The 21,288-nt window shown below is 35.2% G+C and overlaps 1 protein-coding gene across 1 annotated transcript in view; it reads left to right on the forward strand.

Moving 5' to 3' along the window:
- The first annotated feature begins 3,115 nt into the window (after positions 1–3,115).
- LOC131035728 (uncharacterized) overlaps positions 3,116–21,288 on the forward strand; it is a 201,031-nt gene continuing 182,858 nt past the window's right edge. Inside the window, exons 1-2 of the mRNA XM_057967466.2 lie at positions 3,116–3,561; positions 12,470–12,508. Of these exons, the coding sequence (XP_057823449.2) occupies positions 3,262–3,561; positions 12,470–12,508 (339 nt within the window). The 5' untranslated portion in view covers positions 3,116–3,261. The remainder of the gene's footprint in view (positions 3,562–12,469; positions 12,509–21,288) is intronic.

Consider the following 21,288-nt stretch of genomic DNA (forward strand, 5'->3'; position numbering starts at 1 on the left):
ATTCAATTTTCATGTTGATTATTTGTTTTACTTTGACATGCATTATCAATAGTATGCAAGTGCGTCAAAAGAAGGGGCAAAAAATAATGGCAAAAATTGCATACCCATGTCCTTTCCTTGTGTTTTGGGGCCTACTTTGATTAAAGTGTACTAAATGCAACAATAAGTCCATAGTAGTATATTCTTTTATAAATTCAATCCACAATTTGTTGTATCTCACTTAATAATCACTTATCCCTATATCGTCATTCATGACCTGAAATTAGATCTATAGGTGTGGACTTGATGTAGGTCACTTCCATAGTTGTAGATTTGAACCTTAAAATTTTAAAATTTAAATTCAAAATATATTTTGTTGAATCCCTCCAATTAACCAATGTGAACCAACATAGTCTACATTTGTGTTGATTTGTGTCCTTGATTATAGTATTTAAGTATATTTATTCTCTCATTTAAAAGCCATATAGGAGCATGCTAAGGTTAAATAAATTATCATAGAGCATCATAGAACATTATTATAGGATTACATCAACACATATCATCCTAAGTCGATGTTGAATGTAATGTCCCACCCTAGGTGGAAAACTAGAAAACTTCTTTGTAGCAACCTACTTGTTTATTTTAATTAAACATATTATGTTTTCTCTTTCTTTTTGTGTTCTTTCAGAGCTAGACTGAAGTTGCAAAATAGTTTGTTGTGTTTATAGAATTTGAATGATATATAAGAGCATGGAATTGATGTTGCTATCAAATAGTAAATCTGAAACTTAACAAGATGATTTGCCTTCTAAAATTAGAGTTTTCAGATTAGTCTAAAAGTCCGAAATACATAAACTGAAGTATAAAATGTAGTCTAGATTACTATGCAAAATTACAATATAGTTCTAGGCATACCCATGAACTGCTCTTGAAACCCTTGTAGTAAAATGGATTAGAAAGGCTATTTGCAAGTCTGATATAGTAAAAGACAACCACATAAGTTACTCAATAATTATTTTTGCAAAAACAACTAATCATCTTCTTCCACTCCAAGGTGGTTCTCACAACTAGGTAATGTTCAGCTCATGATTTTGATGATGATTGCAACTTAAGTTTTCTTGTATAGCCTTCTAAAGGTTCCAACAACTTCCGAACACCCAAGAATGGTGTGGCCCAACTAGCAAGCCGCACACTTAGAAAATCCTCTTCAAAATACTCTAGAATCACTCCAAAACTGATCTAAAACTTATCCCAATCTGATGGTATTGATAAATGCTTGTAAAACCAACTCTTAAAATGGAAAATGATGCCTTTCTTCACCCCATACAAGCTAGAAAGGGGGTCAGCCTAGCACACAAGCTACTCACTCATAAAATGGTTCATAGATTGCTCCAACTTCCCCAAACTGATATAAATCTTGAACCAATCTACTAGACATGAAGAAACTTGATGACCCCAATACTGAAATGCAAGAATATGTCTCTTCTTCACTTCAAACAAGAAAAGAAAGGGGTTGGCCTCTCAAGCAAGCACCTCCTTCAGATTTCAACTAGCAAATTAACCTCTAAACTAGTTTCTTTGAAGGCCAAATGAAATCCCTGCAAATGGAATTCCCTTGCACACTCTAGGTTGGTCTTTCACAAATGAAAGTGTGATTACTCGTGAAGGTTTCTGTCTTCACAAGCTCCTCAAACTTTGTCCAACAAGCTCCTCTAAGAAGGCAAGGTAAAATGACAACAATAACATAACAAATGATTTCCAAAAAACCCTTCCTAATTAGGGTTTTCAAGTGGGAGCCCACTCTATGTTTTAATATTGACTTCACTTAAAATAAATAAACTCATAATATTCACTTTTTATGGTCTTAATAAAATCTTTTAATCTTTCACTTACTTGCCTTTAAGACCCTTACCAAAGGCTCCACTTTTAGTATCTCGTATATTTGCCCTTTTTAATCTTTATCCCCATTTATTGGAAAAATCACCTTTATAACCTTTTAAAGATCCTTCCTCATTCTTACTTTTTCTCTCTCCTCCAAGTACTCACTCTCTCACTAGATTCATGTATGCCTTTGAGGGCGTTATATTTGGATTTATTGTAGTTTTAAACTGGCGACCTGGAGGTAATAATATTGTTGACTTAATTCACCATTGTTTACTCTAAAGTGCCCTCTAAAATAAGAGAAAATCACCAGTCCAATGTCCTTTATCTGTCCTTACTAGTCTACGAGGACTTCGTTAATAGACTGATCCTGATCTGTTGATGCTAGCTAAGAAGGGGACATTACATGGAAATGGATCCTTTTATAGTCTACAATATTAGGTGATCTATTTTTAGGTCTGGAGATGACTTAGAATATATATGACTACCTTGTACTCCATGCAGGGGGCACCTAACTGTGCTACAAATGAAGTGCACATACCTTATCCCTTGTAGAATTTTAACCTGAGATCTCTCTTTCAAGAGTACAAGTTGTATAAGTTCCCCACCATTAGGTCAACTTAGGTGTACAAACAAGTTTTGAACCTATGTGCTTGCTTATTATCTTTGATCTTTCACTTGAAACCGTAAAGTTAGTTTGTTATAGTTTGACTTAGGGGAATGTGATCCTCATAATTTAAGACATTCTCTATAAGCATTTATAAATATTATCATTCCTTAAATAGATTTACACATCAGAAAATAGAGGTGAACAAGTTTTAGGCTACTAAATATTGCTAGATCAATCATGTGATTTACAAGTTACAATTTACTTGGATAGTCATATTGATCAAGTTTACTTATGTAGATTTGAACTATAATAAATTATTATCTATTTTTATATTTTAAAACATAATCATATAATAAAATCCTAATATTATACTACCTTATTGTATGTATTCTTGGTATCTTCAACATCCTCTTCCCACCATTAACGTTATCTTCTCACCATTAACATTTAATAAAGTAACACATTTAAATTTATTTGATTTTCACTTTTAATTTTTTTAAAATTTTCCAGTCCAAACTAATATTATTAAACTCTTTATTATTGTTTAATTATTTTTATTTGTAGTGAAATCATTTCGATACATTATAAACAATTTAATATTTTAAAAAAAAGTTTTGTAATTGGTAGATGGTGCGCTTACTGAATAGAACATTGGGGCAAATCCATTGCAGATACAGAAGGACATTTGATATGGACAATTCACACCCACAAACAAGAGCTGCGTGATTTCAATCAACATAACACGCCCTCCTACGTGCATTGTCTTGCTTAGTGGACAAAATATATCACTCATGTCTATTGCAGCAACTTCCTATCCCCTCCTTTCAACCAGACAGTTGCAATGCTGTAGAATAAAATCTACCACTTACACTCCATCACACTTTTCAGTCAACGGTTTCCAATCTTTTTCCTCTGTAGGAATTCAGCACCATGGCAGATGTTGTGTGAGGACCAAAGCAGGTGGGTCACAGGAGGGACCTCAAGAGACCTTTTACACTAAGGCAGAGGACCCTGTTACAACCACCAACCAGGCCGGTAACAGCAGCAAAAGTATCTTGTCTTTCCTCTGTCCATTGCTTAAACTTGTCGGGGTAAGGTCAAATTTTCATACCATTACTTCCTAGTGTAATCTTCACGAGTAAGATATTTTCAAATTTATCTTCCCCTTCGACCTGAATTCATGTCCACTGAAATTGAATTGCGATTATTTAAATTAAGTTTTTCTCTACCTTGTTAGAATTAATGAATAAATGCATAAGTACGTTACTAACAGTCTGTTAGAGAGCTGGCCATGATAATTTCACTTCTGGTAGTTTGTTAGAGTAGGAGTCTAAAGGTGGGAAATTGATGTCAGTAAAGCTTTCAAATTTAGATTGAGGTTTTTGAGAATTGGATGTGGCTCTTAAAACTGCTGCTATCTCTCTAGGATTTAATATGCCTATCTTGAAATCTTACTGGTGAAAAGCCTCCAAATAAATGAATTAAGAAAAAAACAAACATATTTTATCCCTTATTTTCGTGGGTGAAATGTGTGAAAACCTATTTCTTGCAGAGAGTGGATCGACGTTACCCACTTATTCTTAGCTTGACTGAATCAAAATCGAAAATCAGGTTCTAAATGCTTTTGCATATTTCCTGGAAAGAATTCTGTGTATCATTCTCTCTCCCTCTCTCAAAACATATTATGTTTTTGTTAACCTCTCATATTTTCTCCTTTACTGACATGGCTTCTATGCTTGAGACAAATGACATATACATTTAGTTGAAGAATTAGTACAGATCTGCTCTTTGGACATGCTTTGCCCTTGGTGACTGTACGAAACACTTAAAACGAGAAATGGACTTCACTACCGTAAGAGGTTTGGTTTATGATTGGAGATGATTCTGCTGGAAAGTTATTTCCTAGTGGTAAGATTATTTATCGTGCCTCTTTATTGCTTTTCTTGATGTCTGGAATGGCCTCCAGTTGCATCATCCATCTCCCCTTTTCATGCTCAGGCTTCACTCCACAATAGGGCAGGTTTCAAACTATAATCAGCATTCAATTTCAAATAGTTAAGAGTACTTTTTGAAATTGGACACCAAGAAAATATGAACTGAGTTTGCAAAATAATAACAAAATCAATCTTTCCTGTGTGGTTCATGCCCTGATTTTATAGTTTAGTTGCACCTCGTGAAAGCACGTTGAAAATTGGTTGTGAGCTGACACCTGTCAGCCACAGATGAATGGGCCTTATCCACTCATTATGTCTAGATTCCAGTACCAAGAGAAAAGAATAAGGTCCATAGATTACTTCCTCAACAAATCAAGCAGCTTTCATTGTATATACTGGTTGTTGGATGCATGCTTGTCACGTTTCTGTTAACGGGAAGGACTTAGTGGAGCATCATTGTCATTTCTTTGTTTCCTTGATTGATGACAATTACCCCAAAGATAAAACAAGTTTCTGAGAAGAGTGGCAAACCAGAATATAAGATTTTTTTTAATTTTAGCATTAATTGAAAGGTAGATTGAAATATTATTTCTGAATTTTACATTGTGTCTGCTTAGATGATCATGAAACAATACTTCGCATACTAGTCCATGCATCATACTGTTGCCGTAGATTGAAACGCCAGAATCACAAACTGGTCCAGAGAGTCTTTAATCTGAAGAATCCTCTTGGTTCACTTTGAGTTTTAGTATCTAATTGAAGCAGGACTGGAAGATACTTGAAATGTATATGTTGTACTTATATCAATGGTCCATGTAGTCTCTGGGACGAGGGGATAAGTTTCAAGGATGGTAATATTTTTTCCCATAATTTGGGGACGCTGTGGAGACCACAGGGAACAGTTATTAATATAGTATATAAAAATAGATGTTTGAAACCTTAATTACTAAAAATAGGAAAAGAAGTTGCAATTTATCATATATGTAAAGAATATGAATACAAGATGCTGAGATTTATACAATTTTTTCGATTCTTTTGCCATTACGCATCCTAATGACTTTCTAGTTTCAGTAAGACGTCATAATTATGTATGTCATGCCTATAGAGCATATGAGAAACAGTTTGTGTATTTGGGACTTGTATTTGGGGGCAATAATGTCAATACTCAGGTGACATATCTTACTGACTTCAGAAGTTCTGTAGGAATATGTTAGCATCTCTACAAATTTATTTATCATTTCATGGCAGATCCATCACAGGCATCAAAAAAGGGAGTGAAACTTGAATCTTGAAAGAATCATGGAGATGCTTTTATAGCAATAAAGAAGATGATATGTCAAGTACTACTTCTAAATCTTCAGAAGCATTTGAGATTGAGATTGATGCCTTGGCCATTCGGAGACAGTCCATGTGCAAGAAGAAATAGGTATACTTTATCACTTGGAATATTCTAAAGAGCCGATACAAATTATCTCATATATCTGTGCCCTGCATCAAGTATAGAAGTATTGGAGGCCAACATTCTGGCTAAAGAGAGCGATCTATGCAAATCATAACCCATTGTAGTTCCTGAAAACACAAATAAGTTGCAGCAGGTACATCTCTTGAAATGAATTTCTTATTTGAAGAAATCTAGTCATCAAATGCAAGTAGGGGTGGTAACTTACAAGATAGCAGGCATGTTATCTAGAGTTTCCTCAGATGATTAGTAGCCTATACTGTTCTGATGCAGTTGCAAGCCTTTCGTTTGATGAATACAAGGAATTTTGTGATACAGATGAGCTGAAGATTGATCTTATCTTGAAATATGGGCTTCTGTGAATCCATGATATGATCTGTATCCCTAATGGAGATAGAAGACTATCATTATGATAGATGCTCATAATTTCAGAGTAGCGGGAGAATCTGGAGTCAGGAATACACTTTTCCACCTGAGAGGTGTGTCTACTGGTCAAAGATGCAATCCAATGTAAACAAGTTCACAAAGGACATGTCTAGATCTAGAATTTTACACCTAGAATGTCTAGATCTGACCTAGAGGATTCTTGGGACTTCTTTAGAGATGTTTGTAGATCATCTACACGAGTTGGATATTTTTAAATTGTTGAAAAGATTTGATACCTTATGAATGTCTTAAAGACTTAAAGTTGTCCTTGTAGAGGGTGACATTTGTAAAATGTACGAGGGAGAACATGTAGGATTGTTTGACTTGTGTGATGCTTGTAGATCATCCACGTAGGTTAGATATATGTAAGGTTTCATAGTTGTCCTTAGGAGGACATCTCAAAATCATCTTTGTGAGATTGATGTTCAGTAATATTTGTTATATAGACCCTCATTTTTTCTTTAATTTCCTGTTTGCTTGAAGATGTTTGGATTGAAACCAATGCGAATAGATATTGCAGGGATAATAATATTGCAGCAATGAAATAACATAAACAACTCTTTAAAATACAATATTCAGAAATACCCACAACTAGAAGTAGTTTCAGATTTGATTTCAGAATTTTGTTTACAATATATCATCAAAATGAATATTACCCAGATAGCCAAAACGCTTCTAATACACAATACAAGCATACCCATTAATTCTGGAAATGCATATGTCTGATTTTACTTTAAAATCTGCAAACTGGCATCAATAAACTTGGACACCACTCCTCAAAATCTCATCTAGAAGCCATGTATTGGATCTCTGATTGGGAAGGCCCTAGACGCCTCTAAACAGCAGTAAACCCTCTTCAAAACCTAGCCGTCACTCTTCTCCCACGCCACCTCCTAGTTTGTACGACCAGCAAGGAAATTGGTATGGCTGGGAAAATGAAGCAAATTAACAATAAAATCTTCAATAATCTCTGCTCTTCTTGCCCTTAGAAATCTGCACTTTGAAATCCTTTGAAGAAACTGACAAATAAATCTCAAATAAAACCCGAATGTGATTCTTGAATGAAACCACCAGTCAATCTTCTTAGATCTTTCACCAATGAAGAAGATGTTCTTTGCAAGGGTTTTCGTTCTCACAAAGCCACAGGAAGAACAAGTTCAATCCAGCAAAGTTTTGTTTTCAATATCACATCCATACATAATGAAAAATGAGTTCAAATACCTAATATATATTCCTCCAGAAACCCACTCCCTTTTTTGAGTTTTGCACCTTTTAATTTAATTTAATATTACTTTATGACTCCAAACATTGGTGCCCACTTCTAAAAGAACATTTTATTTAATATTTGGAAAAACACCTTATGTCACCTTAGGTGCCCACTTAGTCATTTTAATAAATTAAATAATGTTAAAGTTAAATATTTAATTCAACTTTAATAATATTAATGTTATTTAAAATAATCGCTCTGGACCATATTAATTGCTAAGATATCATCATTAAATGCATTTACCGACATTCCCAAATTAGAAATCCTGCCAACTGACCAAGTCGGTGGCTAGCCTGTCACTTACTAAAAATAGTGAATATAGACATTGTCTGAATTCCCTCCAGATTAGGTCATAATGCTGAAAAGGTTGTAATGTAAATCACAACCAACTGGTCTCAATGCAACACCTGTCATCGCCAAATAAATTGGATTGAATTGGTCACCTTGAGTCCCCTAACCCTAACTCATTAGCCTATGGGGATCCGCTGGATAGGCTAACAGTCACCAAGCTGATAGTGCTTAGGAAGGAGACATTACATGTTTGAATAGAAGCTAGATTAGAGAATGCACATTGATATGGAAGTTATTATTGTTAGTGTTCTTGAAAGATGATGGAGATGACTGCAAGCTTCACAACAAATTGATGACTGCAAGCTAAAGAAAATGAATCTATCTAGAATGGCACTGATTACATTATAAGGATTGGGATTATGATCTTTTGATAAGAAACATTGTCAATAGTCTTTTGTAATGTCGGCTGATATTCTTATAAATTATCAGAGTTGATGTTGTATAGGTTCAATACATTCCACTTTATTCACAAAGGAGAATGTTGGTTTTGTTTCTATTTCTAGATCGTTGGCTTTATCTTGGCATTTATCACCATTTTTATCTTACATGAGAGAATCTTGGAGTAGTGTGGGAATGTTAGGCATGGCAATTGAAGACTAGCATGTGAATATTACCCCATAGGTGGAAAACTCAGACTTGGCAGCTCAGAATTTTGATTTGGACCTGAGACTCAGCAAAAAAACATGGAAAAAAAGAAGAAATTTGTGCATTTAGAGAACAAATAAGTCTATTCTTTTCATCAATTTGTCATAAGTCAAAGATTCCATGTCACAGGACCCTTAAATGCTCAAAATATGAAATTTCAAAGTTTTAAACTCACAATTATTGTATTACAAAAAACATTGTAAATAATGATTGTACAATAGTACTATAACTATTTACATGTCATTTGTCAAAAAGCAGCCACATACAATCTACATCCTCATCTTCCCCCACCTAGTGTAACCTAAACTTTCGGGCCTCAAACTAGAAGGTAAGTTGCTATCAACATGAGGACCAATTGTTTCCTCAAAAATGCCTTCATCTTCCTCCAATCCATCTACCTCTACTGTTCTCTCCAATTTAGCAATATCTTCATCAACGGATATTGTCATTATTTTCTTGAGTAGTCCAATTAGCAGATGGATTGATGTCATCCTAGTCAATGGTATCATGAAAAGGAACCTCCACTTTTTTTGTTCGAAGGAAAAAGTTGTACTAGATGAAAGCAAGGTTATCAAGAGGCTCTTGGGTCAACTTGTTTCTCTTCTTGGAGTTAAGGCTCTCAAATAGAAACCAGTTGTGTTTACACTCAAAAGCACTATAGGGATGGGGCAAAACATTTGGCATGCTAGCACCATAATTCTCCCATCATAAATCTACAAATAAAACATTTTATAAAATATGAGAATTAAGTAAAAAATCCAAAACTTGAATTCAAAGTTTCAAGTATTAAGCTAAACGTTAAAGGGTTATTACTTTTATCTAGCTGTTTGGTTTCCCCTCATTTGAATGGCTTGAGCTGAAGAAAAGAGCCTTCACTACTCATTCCTGTAGACCTCCAATTCATCAAGAATTTTGTCTCTAACCTTATCATTTCATATCATCCTATCTATGCATAAAACATCACTTGCCATGACCTCTTCATCAGCCTTAAATGTATTAGAGAAATAGAACTTTGGGTCTAGGTAGTAGGCCAAGGCATATATTAGTTGGTGGAATTGCTTCATCTATAGGTGATCAATGATGCATCAAATGATCTCATATATATATTTTTTGTCAACATTGTAATGCAATATGGCCTCTTTGGTCCTATTGATTGCCTTATAGAGGTAACCCATCAACATGCCATCCCTATCCATCAAATGCAAAACCTCTATCAAAGGTTTTGCCACCTTGCAAATTGAAAATAAATTTTAATTTATTAGATAATTAACTAAAAATAAAAGACAAGTAGTTAATTCTCTATAAAATTTATATTTGTAATTGCTTTTTACCCTAAGTAAGTCCTTTGGATTTTTGATGAACTACTCATTAAAAGCAGTTTTTGCGGCCTTCTCTCCTTGGATTTTTTGGAATATAGAGAGCTCATCGAGGCATTGATTACAAATATTAACTTGAGAGAAGGAATTGCAGCTACAATGTCACCTCTGTTCGCACAAGCCCCTTGTCATTCATGTGATCTCTCATCAAAGAAAAGACCCAATTATGGTTGTAGATTAATTTGGTAATTTGTCTAGCATCCTCAATCACACTTTTGACCCATCCAATCCTCCCAGTGTCCTCTAGCATCAAATCCAAATAATGTGTCCCACAAGGATTCCAATAAATGGTGGGATGCCTCTCCATAATAAGTCTCATTGTGGCAACATATATTGCTGCATTGTCCATGATAATATGGACAACATTCTCAACCCCAATCTCTTGGATCACCTCATCCAATAGATTGCGCAAAGCCTCAACATATTTTTCTTTATGAAGCCATTTATGGACTTCAAGTACATCAATGTAAAGTCGAACTTGAAGCCACTAAAAAGTTGAATCCTATTTCTACCATCCATCCATCCAATTGATAAGATGATGCAGCCCTTTTTTTGACAAACTTTCTTCCAATTATCAACCACTAGCTGTGTAGTTTTTACAACTTCCTGAAGCAATGTTCCATTCAAATTCATAGCCATTGGAGTTTGGAACCCCTTATTGACAATTTTCAATGCATATAGCAACCTCCTCAGTATGGATTTGTTTGCCAAATTGAGAGGTATATTATTGTAGTACCAAACAATTGGTGCTGCCATCCTAGCCTCATCATGTTTCTCTTTATTTCAAGTGCTACCTTCAAGTGAAGGTTGTGCTCATGAAACATTGTGAGGAATAAAGAAATTGGGTAAAGACAATGGTTGGAATTCTCGTGAGGCTCAATAGTATAGGATAGTGCATGACAACTGTGTGGGGAAATAAAGGAATTTGTAGATGAATCGAGATTGGTATTGTCACCACTACCATTGCTTCCCTTGTCCTCTTTCTTTCTTTCTTTTCCATATTAAAAGTTTTAATTAGGGCATCTATTTCTCTCCTAATCTCATTAGGCACATTAGGACACGTCTTCACATCATGTTTAGGTATCTGAGCAAGGTGGTATTTCAACCTTTTAATTCCTCTTGTTAGTAAATGTTGGCAAAAAATATAGCTGATTTAACCCTTGGCATCACCCAACATGCCATATAAGAGTTGGTACTTGGTATAGAATACTCTAGTACCATGCAAGATTTGGAGATGAAGATAATCATTCAAGATAAAAAAGCATCAATGAAAGCACAAGAGAGACCCAAAATGAGAGATTCTATTCTATATAAGGATGTAAATATATAGAATATAATATTATTTACAATGAGAAACCTTTGTATATATAAGCAAGGGTGAGACATAGGACAACATGAGACGATGACATGTGTCTTAATCTTATGACTTGAGATATAAAAGCGAATACCCTAAGAATGCTAAAGAACTTGAGGGGAAAATTGGTTAGCTAATCTACCTCTTTCACACAAACATTCAAGGTCTTTCTTGTTGCTACCTTGTGTTGAACTTGCCATTGCTGATTTTAATGTAGAAAAAATAATAATTGGGTTTCAAAAAGAAATTGTTATGACAAATTTATAACATAAAATGGAATGAAACACAATGTGATAGGGTTGGGAAATGAGGAAAAAAATTTGGGAATGATAATGCGCTAGGTTTTTAGCATTTGTCATTTTCAAATTTGAAGGGAAAATAGATACATACCAAATTTGTTTGAATCTTCAAATATGCCCTCCAAGAGTATTTAAAATTTCATTCTAGGTTATCTTGCGAATCTATAGATCTGCTGGTCAAAAAGGGCAAAAAAAAGAATGGAAAAACAAATTTGGGTGTATTTATTTTATATTTATGTTGCAGGAGAGTTCGATGCAAAAAATTGCAAAATTGTGACAGAGGTGGCTGCAGTTTTGGAGAAACCTTAGCATTTTTGGTGAAACTACAGATTAGACTTGGTTCATGGTTCTTGGTGACTTGCTGCATGTTCTCATAGGCTTGCAGTTTGCTTTGAGTCTTTGTGATTCCATGTGAATCTTCAAAACACGCGTATTACACAAATATATTATTGAATTTCTTAGCTATATAAGGTTGTTTCATGAATTTTCTGGGACAATTAACTAGAAGGACCACCCAATGTATTCCTTCAGAATCTCAATATTTTATTATGTTTACTTAATGAAATTAATTTTTTTATGTCTAGGTGAAAGGTTGTATTTCCTCAACTAGAATATATAGCCTTTAATGAACTATTATATGAAATGTTGCTTGACTGAAAAATGCATTATATGCTCTTGATAGGTATCAGTCTCCATCAGAAAGTTTAAAGACTGATATCATTCTGAATATTCATAATCTTTTTTCCATATGATGAAAATAAATTTGTTTTTGTTTTTATAGATCAACCAGTTCATATTCCTTGGTTATAAACATTCTTATGCAATGATTTTTGTGGCTGCTGATTATGAGTTAATCCTAAATTTTAATTTGTGTCTATACAATGGCAGGCTAAAGACCCATCCTTACCTCGTAGTGATACTTTTGAGGTATGAATTGTTTGTAAATGTATTATTTGTATGCCGTTTCTTCTTTGTTTCCAACAAATTTTGCAAATTTTGTGATTTCTGGCAAAATTAGACAAATTAAAAATTATTTAGTTTTTCTTTTCTCAGATTGGTATGTCTTAGTTTACTTTATATTTCAATTTAGGAAAAATATATACTAAGAAATTAATTTAGCATCGTTCCATAGAGTCTTTGGGATAGGGGGACAAGTTTTAGGGACAACAAAATTTTCCTTAAAATTTGGGGACAAAAATTTAAAATATAACAATTAATATTTGGAACAATTAATTACACAAAATTGTAAAAGAAATTGCAGTTTATGTTTTATAATATATATAAACAATTTGACAAAAAATTAATCCAAAAGTCTGACTGTTTATTATAATATTCAATTTCATGACTTCATCAAGTTTGTAATTCAAACTACAAATATTATGGGCCAAGGGCTAATTAAACTCATTGTTTGATGCAAATGCTGTAGAAACTTCTCATTGCTTGTAATGTTCCTAACTGATATTTCCCCAATTAGGCCCACTATGCTGATAATAATTCATCAATTTTTAACTCAAGTTTATTTAAATATAACTGAAAGCAACAGCAGTAATAACAGATTTAATCTTAAACCTAAAATTAACTGAAAATAGATGATCACAGATTGCTATGGTAACTGCAACTCAAGGGACTGTAAACCTTGAAGAATCCATTAAGATATAACTGAAGTAAAAGTAGAGGAGATAAGGAAGCACCTGATATGCTGAGGCGAGGTCCTGCAGACAAGTTAGAAGATAAAGATTTATAAGATAAGTGATCATAGTAGATTCAAAGCCTAGTATTCGAACAGTATGAACCTATTCTTTCAGATCTAATTATAGGAGCAGATTGTGGGGAAGGATGGTTAAGTGGGGTGCCTAAGAAGCCATCCACCTTGGGCTCAAGGGCGGCTTAACCCCCTTGACCTCAAGTGGCCCATGTCATCAATGAGGTGGCCTACCCAACGTGGTGTCCTATCACCGTTCTCCTCCACTCACCATCCGTGTTCCACAATCTGAGGTTGAGGATTCAGTCAGTATGAGAGAAGATATGTGGTCTATTACAGCAAGGTGCCCAGGAAGTCCCTCCTTTATAGGCCCAAAGGCAGCATCCCTCATGCTCCTTTGGCTTCATGGGACTCCCTGGTCCTAAATCATGAAGTGGCGTGCCTTAAAAGGTGACCCCAGCACCGTTCTCCTTACTATAACTCCCCCTTCCATCATGCTTACTTCAGAACAGTTTCAAAGTATTATAACATAGTTTGAGTCTAAGTAACCAACAGGAATTGAGTGTATTATCTAACATAAGATTTCCAAGTATCATTGGTATTCACCATACGGGGTATGCAGAAATATATATGCATTTGATACAGTGATGTGCTTATACAGATTTGTTTCAGAATGTAGATTAATGTGCACAGAAATCCAGAATGACTAAGCATATCAGACTTTGGATCGTTACAGCCTTATAATATAACTATATTCAAGTATACAGAATATCATTTCCACATCTGTATGAGATTTGTAAATACTATTACCAGAATCAGCTATTTAGATATATATGTATAGTGCAGAATATTGCTGAGAGTTCGTACCTGGGTGTCTTCCTTCCAAGTGCTGGTCTGATTATTGAAGTAGTTTTTTTCCGTTTTCTATCCTTATGTTCTGCTGATTCCTTTTGGACGTATTTATCCCTTTCCTTTCGTGGTCAATAGCCACGCTCAAGAGATACAATGGTTAGTGGCAACGATCTTGTTTTCTTAATGTCTTTTAATATTGAGGTATTCATTCTAGTTAATGAATAAGCAATCATCGATGACCAAAGTAATTAAATATTATTATTTAATCAAGTACTGATGACACGGGGATATGATAGAGCATAGTAGCAAAAATCGTTTAGGGAAAAAATCGGCAAACCAAAACTATAAGATTTTTTGAAAAAATCTGAAAAAATTCGGGAAAAAATCGGATTTAAAAAAAAACATAAAAAATTGTAGAAAAAGAGACAAAAACTTTTTTTAAAAATAAGTTCAAGGCATTTCCATAGCATAGAGATATAAAGAGCAAATAAAATAGAGTTTAACCCGTGAATTGTAGAAAATAATTTTTTGTTGTTTATATTCATATTATTGATTACATAGGCAAATAATCAGTTAACTTTTAAGAGGGCAGTTACCAAATACACCAAATAGTTGTCTAAGTCAGATCAAATATTAACCAAGTCTATGAAGTAACTGAGATCAAAAGTTAATAGACAAATAGTAAAAGTGAAAGCCATTTTGAAGTGATCCAAGAATTTCATTGTGATTGAGGCAAGGAATTTTGTAGGGTTACTATTTTAGAAAGCTTATCAAATCATATTCCACAATTGCAATGCTTTATATCATAGTAACAAAAATCATTTGGGGAAAAAATCGGCAAACAAAAAGTATAAGATTTTTTGAAAAGATGGGTAAGAAATTGGATTTTAAAAAATCGTAAAAATTTGTTAAAAAATAGACAGAAACTACTTTTTTAAAAAAAACTTAAGGGCATTTTCATAGCATAGATATATAGAGATTAAATAAAATAGAGTTTAACCCATGAATTGTAGAAAATAGATTTTGTTGTTTATATTCGTTGCTGATTACATAGGCAAATATTCATTTAACTTTTTAAAAGGGCAGTCACCAAATACACCAAATAGTTGTCTAAGTCTGAGATCAAAGATTAGCTAAGTCTATGAAGTAGCTAAGATCAAAATTTATCAAACTGAGATCCAACTATTGTTAGGAATTTAGTAAAAGTGGAAGCCATTTTGAAGTGATCCAAGACTTTCATTGTGATTGAGGCAAGGAGTTTTCTAGGGGTATTAGCTAAGTCTATGAAGTAGCTGAGATCAAAATTTATCAGACAGAGATCCAACTACTGTTAGGAATTTAGTAAAAGTGGAAGCCATTTTGAAGTGATCCAAGACTTTCATTGTGATTGAGACAAGGAGTTTAACCCATGAATTGTAGAAAATAGTTTTTTGTTGTTTATATTCATATTGCTGATTACATAGGCAAATATTCATTTAACTTTTTAAAAGGGCAGTCACCAAATACACCAAATAGTTGGCTAAGTCTGAGATCAAAGATTAGCTAAGTCTCTGAAGTAGCTGAGATTAAAATTTATCAGATAGAAATCCAACAATCGTTAGGAATTTAGTAAAAGTGGAAGCCATTTTGAAGTGATCCAAGACTTTCATTGTGATTGAGGCGAGGAGTTTTCTAGGGGTAGTTCAATATTTAAGAAAGCTTATCAAATCATATTCCATAGTTGCAATGCTTTATATTCCCTGATGGCAATTGGTAAGTCTTTTATATGGGGTAGAATTCAACAAAAGGCATTTGTTTAGCTGAAGTAAAAGATTAGCAAGCCACTGGTTTTGGCAATATGTAGCTTGCAACTACTATTTTAGGTAGAGACAAATTTTAATGATTGTGTGTTGGAGGCTCTTTTATTACAACTCTGTAAGCTTGTTTGTTGTCATTCAGATTTATTTCGTGGAGCACTTTAGATGTATTGCTCACATAATGAATTGTATGTCTTTGTTTGAGAAAAAATTAACTATATCAATTAAAAATTAAAAATCATATATCTATATCTACATATATTAAATATGTCTTTGAACGTTTAGTGTTGTGGTAGAAAAACCCCATTGGTGAGGTAGCCACCAAGGTTCAAACCCCTACTAGGCCATTGAGCTCGTGGGATTTCTACCTTTGTTGGGTCATTGAGCTTGTGGATTTGAACAAGTGAAGTGTGGGGAGTGATGAACCCCCCAAAAATGGACAAAATAACAAACTTTTTCAATGTTGATTCCACATTGACTCTGATTTTGTCTCAGACCAACCCTATTTCTAAGCAATTCAGTAATTTCACACGTTTTTCTAGGGTTTTGCAAGTTTTTACAATGTTTTTTTTCACTTTTTTACCATTTTTGGTGTTTTTTAACGTGATTTAAATGCAAAAGATCTTTGAAAATTGGGTCAACGCTTGGTCAATAATTTTTTCATGAATCAGGATTTTTTTTCTGGGAATAAATCGGCTAGCTCCAGGATTTAGGATTAATCAGATATTTGCGATTTTTTGCTGACTATTGCTTCATTGTGATAGAGTACCCTCTTGTTTAGTTATTATATCTCCTAACGCAGCTTAGCTTGCCTCTTTTATACTTGTATTGGTAATTACTTGTTTGCAAAGGCAGACAGATCTGACATGGTCTGCCATTATGTGTTTTACTCCCTGGTTTAACAAATATAATCAATGATCAAGACAAGCACCGATTAGCAATACATTTAATAGTTATTGTAGTTATTACTTAACAGTAATTATTATTAATGCAAGTTAATATTTATTGTGTCTCTTAATAATTATTGGGAATATTAGTTAATAGATATTGATTGTGATTATAAATACAAATCAGTATTTATTTAATAATTATTGTGAATGCTGGTTAATGAACAAAATAAATAGTTTAGACCCTATTCAAATTGAATGTAAATACTCAAAATATAAGGGATATTACATTGCTTAGGTATTAGACTAATCTAGCTCCTACAATTGGATGCCAACAACCTTGTATGTGTAGCTTGATCCACGTCAATTTGTGTTGTGTTGTTGAATTCTGCCTATACTTGATTGTCTTGTGATCAATGAAAATCAAGGTACCATGTACAACTACAAGCCTCTCTGCCCTCCAAGAGGTAAGCATGTCTGTCTTGAAAGAGTGGATGAAGCTATATGTAGACTAGTTCCTCTTGGTAGTAGAGGAACTACAAACCTATGATAATAGGTGGATGGTTTGTGTGCTTATTAGTGATAGAGGCCCATACAATGGCCACCATGCTATTGGGTTAATTTACCCCAAAGTCTTCCTATTTAACTTTGCCAAACTCATGTAGCCTCCAATTTTGGCAAGTTTTGTTTACTTATGTGCGATCAATTAGGCCTTGTGTATGTTGTACATTGTCTTGACAAACATTCATGAAGCCCCTTTTCACCTCCATGTCATTGATAGGGATAACTCTAATAGGTCCATGCACATACCACTTTAGGTTTGATGCAAGGCAGCCATATGCAAAGGAGTTTCAAGTTTATCCCACCTTTGCTAAATGTACTTATCGTACAACTGCAAGTGGGGTCTCTTTGTCATACAAGGACATTCATTTGCCCAAGAATGCTATTGATGCATTTATATATCTCCCCATGGCTTGGAGCATGAGAGTCTCCAATATATAACCAACATGCAAATTGGAGATATAATGAAGGTGATGTATTTGGCATCTTGCCAAAAAGTGTTGCTCCTATTCACTTCTTTCATCCTCATCCCCTACTTTGCCTTAGTCTTAGCTCACTGATTCCATTCTCGTTTCAAAACTATTGATTGGCCTAAATTTCATATTGGGGGTGTCTTTGCCATCATTGTCCAAATTTTGGTGAGTTTTGGTCTTCTTTTTCCTACCTTTTTGTGCAATTTCGGGTTTCAGAGCAGTCATTGTAGGTTGAAGATTTTACTCTTAAGGCATGCTTCCCGAGGCAATTTTTTTCTCCTTGGTGAACTGGACTGATCTTCGGTCCATCCTCGATTCACGTTTCAAATTTCATCATGTTTTGAGTTCGTTTGCTATATTTTTTCTTCAATTTCGGGTTTTTTCTTCTTGACTGCAGGGGGAAATTTTCCTTTGATTGCAAGTTTTATTTTTCTCTTGTTTTAGTGTTGTAGGGAAATTTTAAAACAATTACAAGTGCGCTTTATTTAAAACTTGTCACTTGTAACTTACTTTTTATTTCCCCCTTGCTTTTTATGTCTTTTAAGTCATTGTAGGAACTGCTATCACAAAAGCTTGCACCCTTGCTGAGCTATCAACTCAGCAACCTTGTGAAACATGGAAACAACCCCGAAGTGTGAGACTTTGCGCAAGGGGGTTGAATCTTCGGAGAAGGCCGACTTCCTTCTCACTCCAAGTGTAGGTGTTGAACCAACTCAACACTTCAAAACTAACTCCTAGGCCTATCCTAACAACTTATAGAGGTAAAGGGAAGAGAGAATGCTTGAAATAGAAGGAGGTGATGCACCAAGAAGAGATTGTTCCTCTTCCCACCGAAATGACACAAAGAAGTAACTAAAACACCTAGGAGATGCACAAACTTCAGTTGCATGAGCGACTCCAATGCATGTATGGAGGTTAGAATTTGCTAAGTGTCAAGAGGGGAGAAGGATTCCCACAAGTCACCACAAAAGGCAATCCTGAGAAGGTGGATTGACTGACCTTCCAAAGTCAGAGTATGCAGTCATGACACAAGTCACCAAGCATGGCCCCGTACCTCCTTTGATGGAAACTCTGCCAAAATCATTAAATGAACCCTCGTGGCTCCACAAAAGAAAGTGTACAAGTCACCAAAACTATCGGAGCATTTAAAGCCTTGAGTGTTGATCACGCCATCCATAAGTGTCGCCAGTCGGAAGGAAGTCTTGGGACTTCGAAAGCTCGGGCTCCCGAAGTGAGGAAGACAAGGGAAGAACTTCGGAACCTCGGGGTTCCGGGATAGGAGAAAGGAGAGCAGCAGGGAACTCTGGAACCTCGGGGTTCCAGAGTTTTCGGAGAACTAGAAGAAGGCTAAGGAAAGAACTTCGGAACCTCGGTGTTTCGGAGTTTCGGGATAGAGAGAGGAAGAGAAGGAAAGGAACTTCGGAACCTCGGGGTTCTAGAGTTCCGGGAGAATTAGAGAGAAAAGGTAAGGAGGGAAGGAACTTCGGAACCTCGGGGTCCCGGAGTTCCGGAGAGAAGAAGGGGAAGCAAAGAAGAGAACTTCGGAACCTTGAGGTTTCGGAATTCCGGAGAAAAAATAAAAAAGGGCTAGATGGGAACTTTGGAACCTCGGGGTTCCGGAGTTTCGAGGAACCGCACAAAGGAATTTCGGAAACCTCGGGGTTCCAGAGTTCCGGGGAAGGGAAAATAAAGGAACTTCGGAACCTCAGGGTTTTGGAGTTCCGGGGAAGGGAAAAGAAAGGAACTTCGGAACCTCGGGGTTTCGGAGTTCCGGGGGAGAAGAAAAGAAAAAGAGAGAAGGAGAGAAACTTCAGAATCTCAAGGTTCCGGAGTTCCAGGAAAAGAAAGGAGAGGCAGCAAAGGGAAGGAACTTCGGAACCTCGGGGTTCCGAAGTTTCGAAGAAGGAAAAGCGAGAGAAGGCAAAGAGAAAGAACCTCGGAACCTCGGGGTCTAGGAGTTCCGGAGAAGAAGACTAAGGAACTTCCTTCTGATAGACAACACTTCACACTTCATAATTCCATTGCTTTTCTCCTTGATCAACTGGGGCAACGTTGGTCCATGGAACATATCTCTGATCAGTTCTCATTGATGGACCAAGGGTGTCATAAAATGACAACAGGAACTTTTTGGACAAATTGCAAGTGAATTTAAAATTATAAGTTTAAAAAGAATTTGTAATTTCTTTTAAAAGTTCCTATTTAAGTGATTTTAAGTTGTAATAGGGATTTTATCTCCCTATTACAAGCTTTTATGTGTTGCTTTTAGTTGTAATAGGGATTTTATTTCCCTATTACAAGTCTTTTTGAGTTTTTTTAAGTCTTTTTTGTTTTATTTTCACTTGTAGTGGGAATTTTATTTCCCTATTACAAGTTTTAAGTTTTTATTTCTTTTAAGTTGTGTTTTTTTAAAACTTGTAATGGGGATTTTATTTCCCTATTACAAGTTGTTTTGCTCTTTCTTTTTGTCATTTCTTCCCTAAAACCTGAATTTGCCTTAGGAGTTGAAACGTGAGACAATTAAAACTTGTAGAAGGGTTTTTAAAACCCGATTGCATGTCTTTACTTGCATTTTAAACTTGCTCCTTCTCTCCAAGAACCTGACCTAAGTTTTTCCCAAGAAGTTCAAATTTGAATCCATTTCTTTTGCTTTGAATCCGGATTTGATGGTGCCAAGTGTTGAGGGAAAGAGGCGTGGGAGTTTTTGCTTCCATTTTTGGTGATTTTCTTGCCATGTTTTGGCCCGCCCTTAGGCATTTTGAAACAGCAAGTCGTGGCCCTTTTCGCCAAGTTTTTGGCACCCTATCAATCTGTATTTACAACATTAATGGAGGCGTTTTTGGATTCCTTGCTTCCATACGTGGTTTGCTGGGCATATTGACCCGATTTTCTTCCTCTTTGGAAGCCGTTTTTGAAGGAGGTTGAATCAAAATCTGTTTTTGGCTGCCAAGGGTTTTCAGCATGTCTATTTATGGAGCATTTTAGTTCTTCCCAAGCTCATTTGTTTTGGTCTAGGGCCTTTGACCAAGCAAGGATCCGGGTTTCTAAGTGATCTTCCCAAATGGATAAGTTCTTTGAATGCAATTTGTAAATGTGCATGATTTTCCCCTCTTTCAGATTTTTCCCATTCATTTGATTTCGGGTTTTACAAATTTGATTGCAAACAAGAGTTTTTCCCATTTTCCAAGTTTGCCATTACCAGTTGGTATCATCCTTTCCATTTTCCCCTCATGTCAAAACCCCATTTCATCCATTCATTTCACCTTCATTCATTTTTCCCACTTAAAGTCTACTTGCAGTCGGAATTTTAAAACCCGATTGCAGTTGTGTCTTCACTTGCAGTCAGCCATCCAAAACCCGAAATTGGTCCAAAATGCACTCAAAAACACTTGAAAAAGAGTCTTAAAGGTCCAATTACAAGTGCAAACTTGTAGTTATC

Source organism: Cryptomeria japonica, chromosome 3, assembly GCF_030272615.1.
Source record: "Cryptomeria japonica chromosome 3, Sugi_1.0, whole genome shotgun sequence".
NCBI classification, from domain to species: domain Eukaryota; kingdom Viridiplantae; phylum Streptophyta; class Pinopsida; order Cupressales; family Cupressaceae; genus Cryptomeria; species Cryptomeria japonica.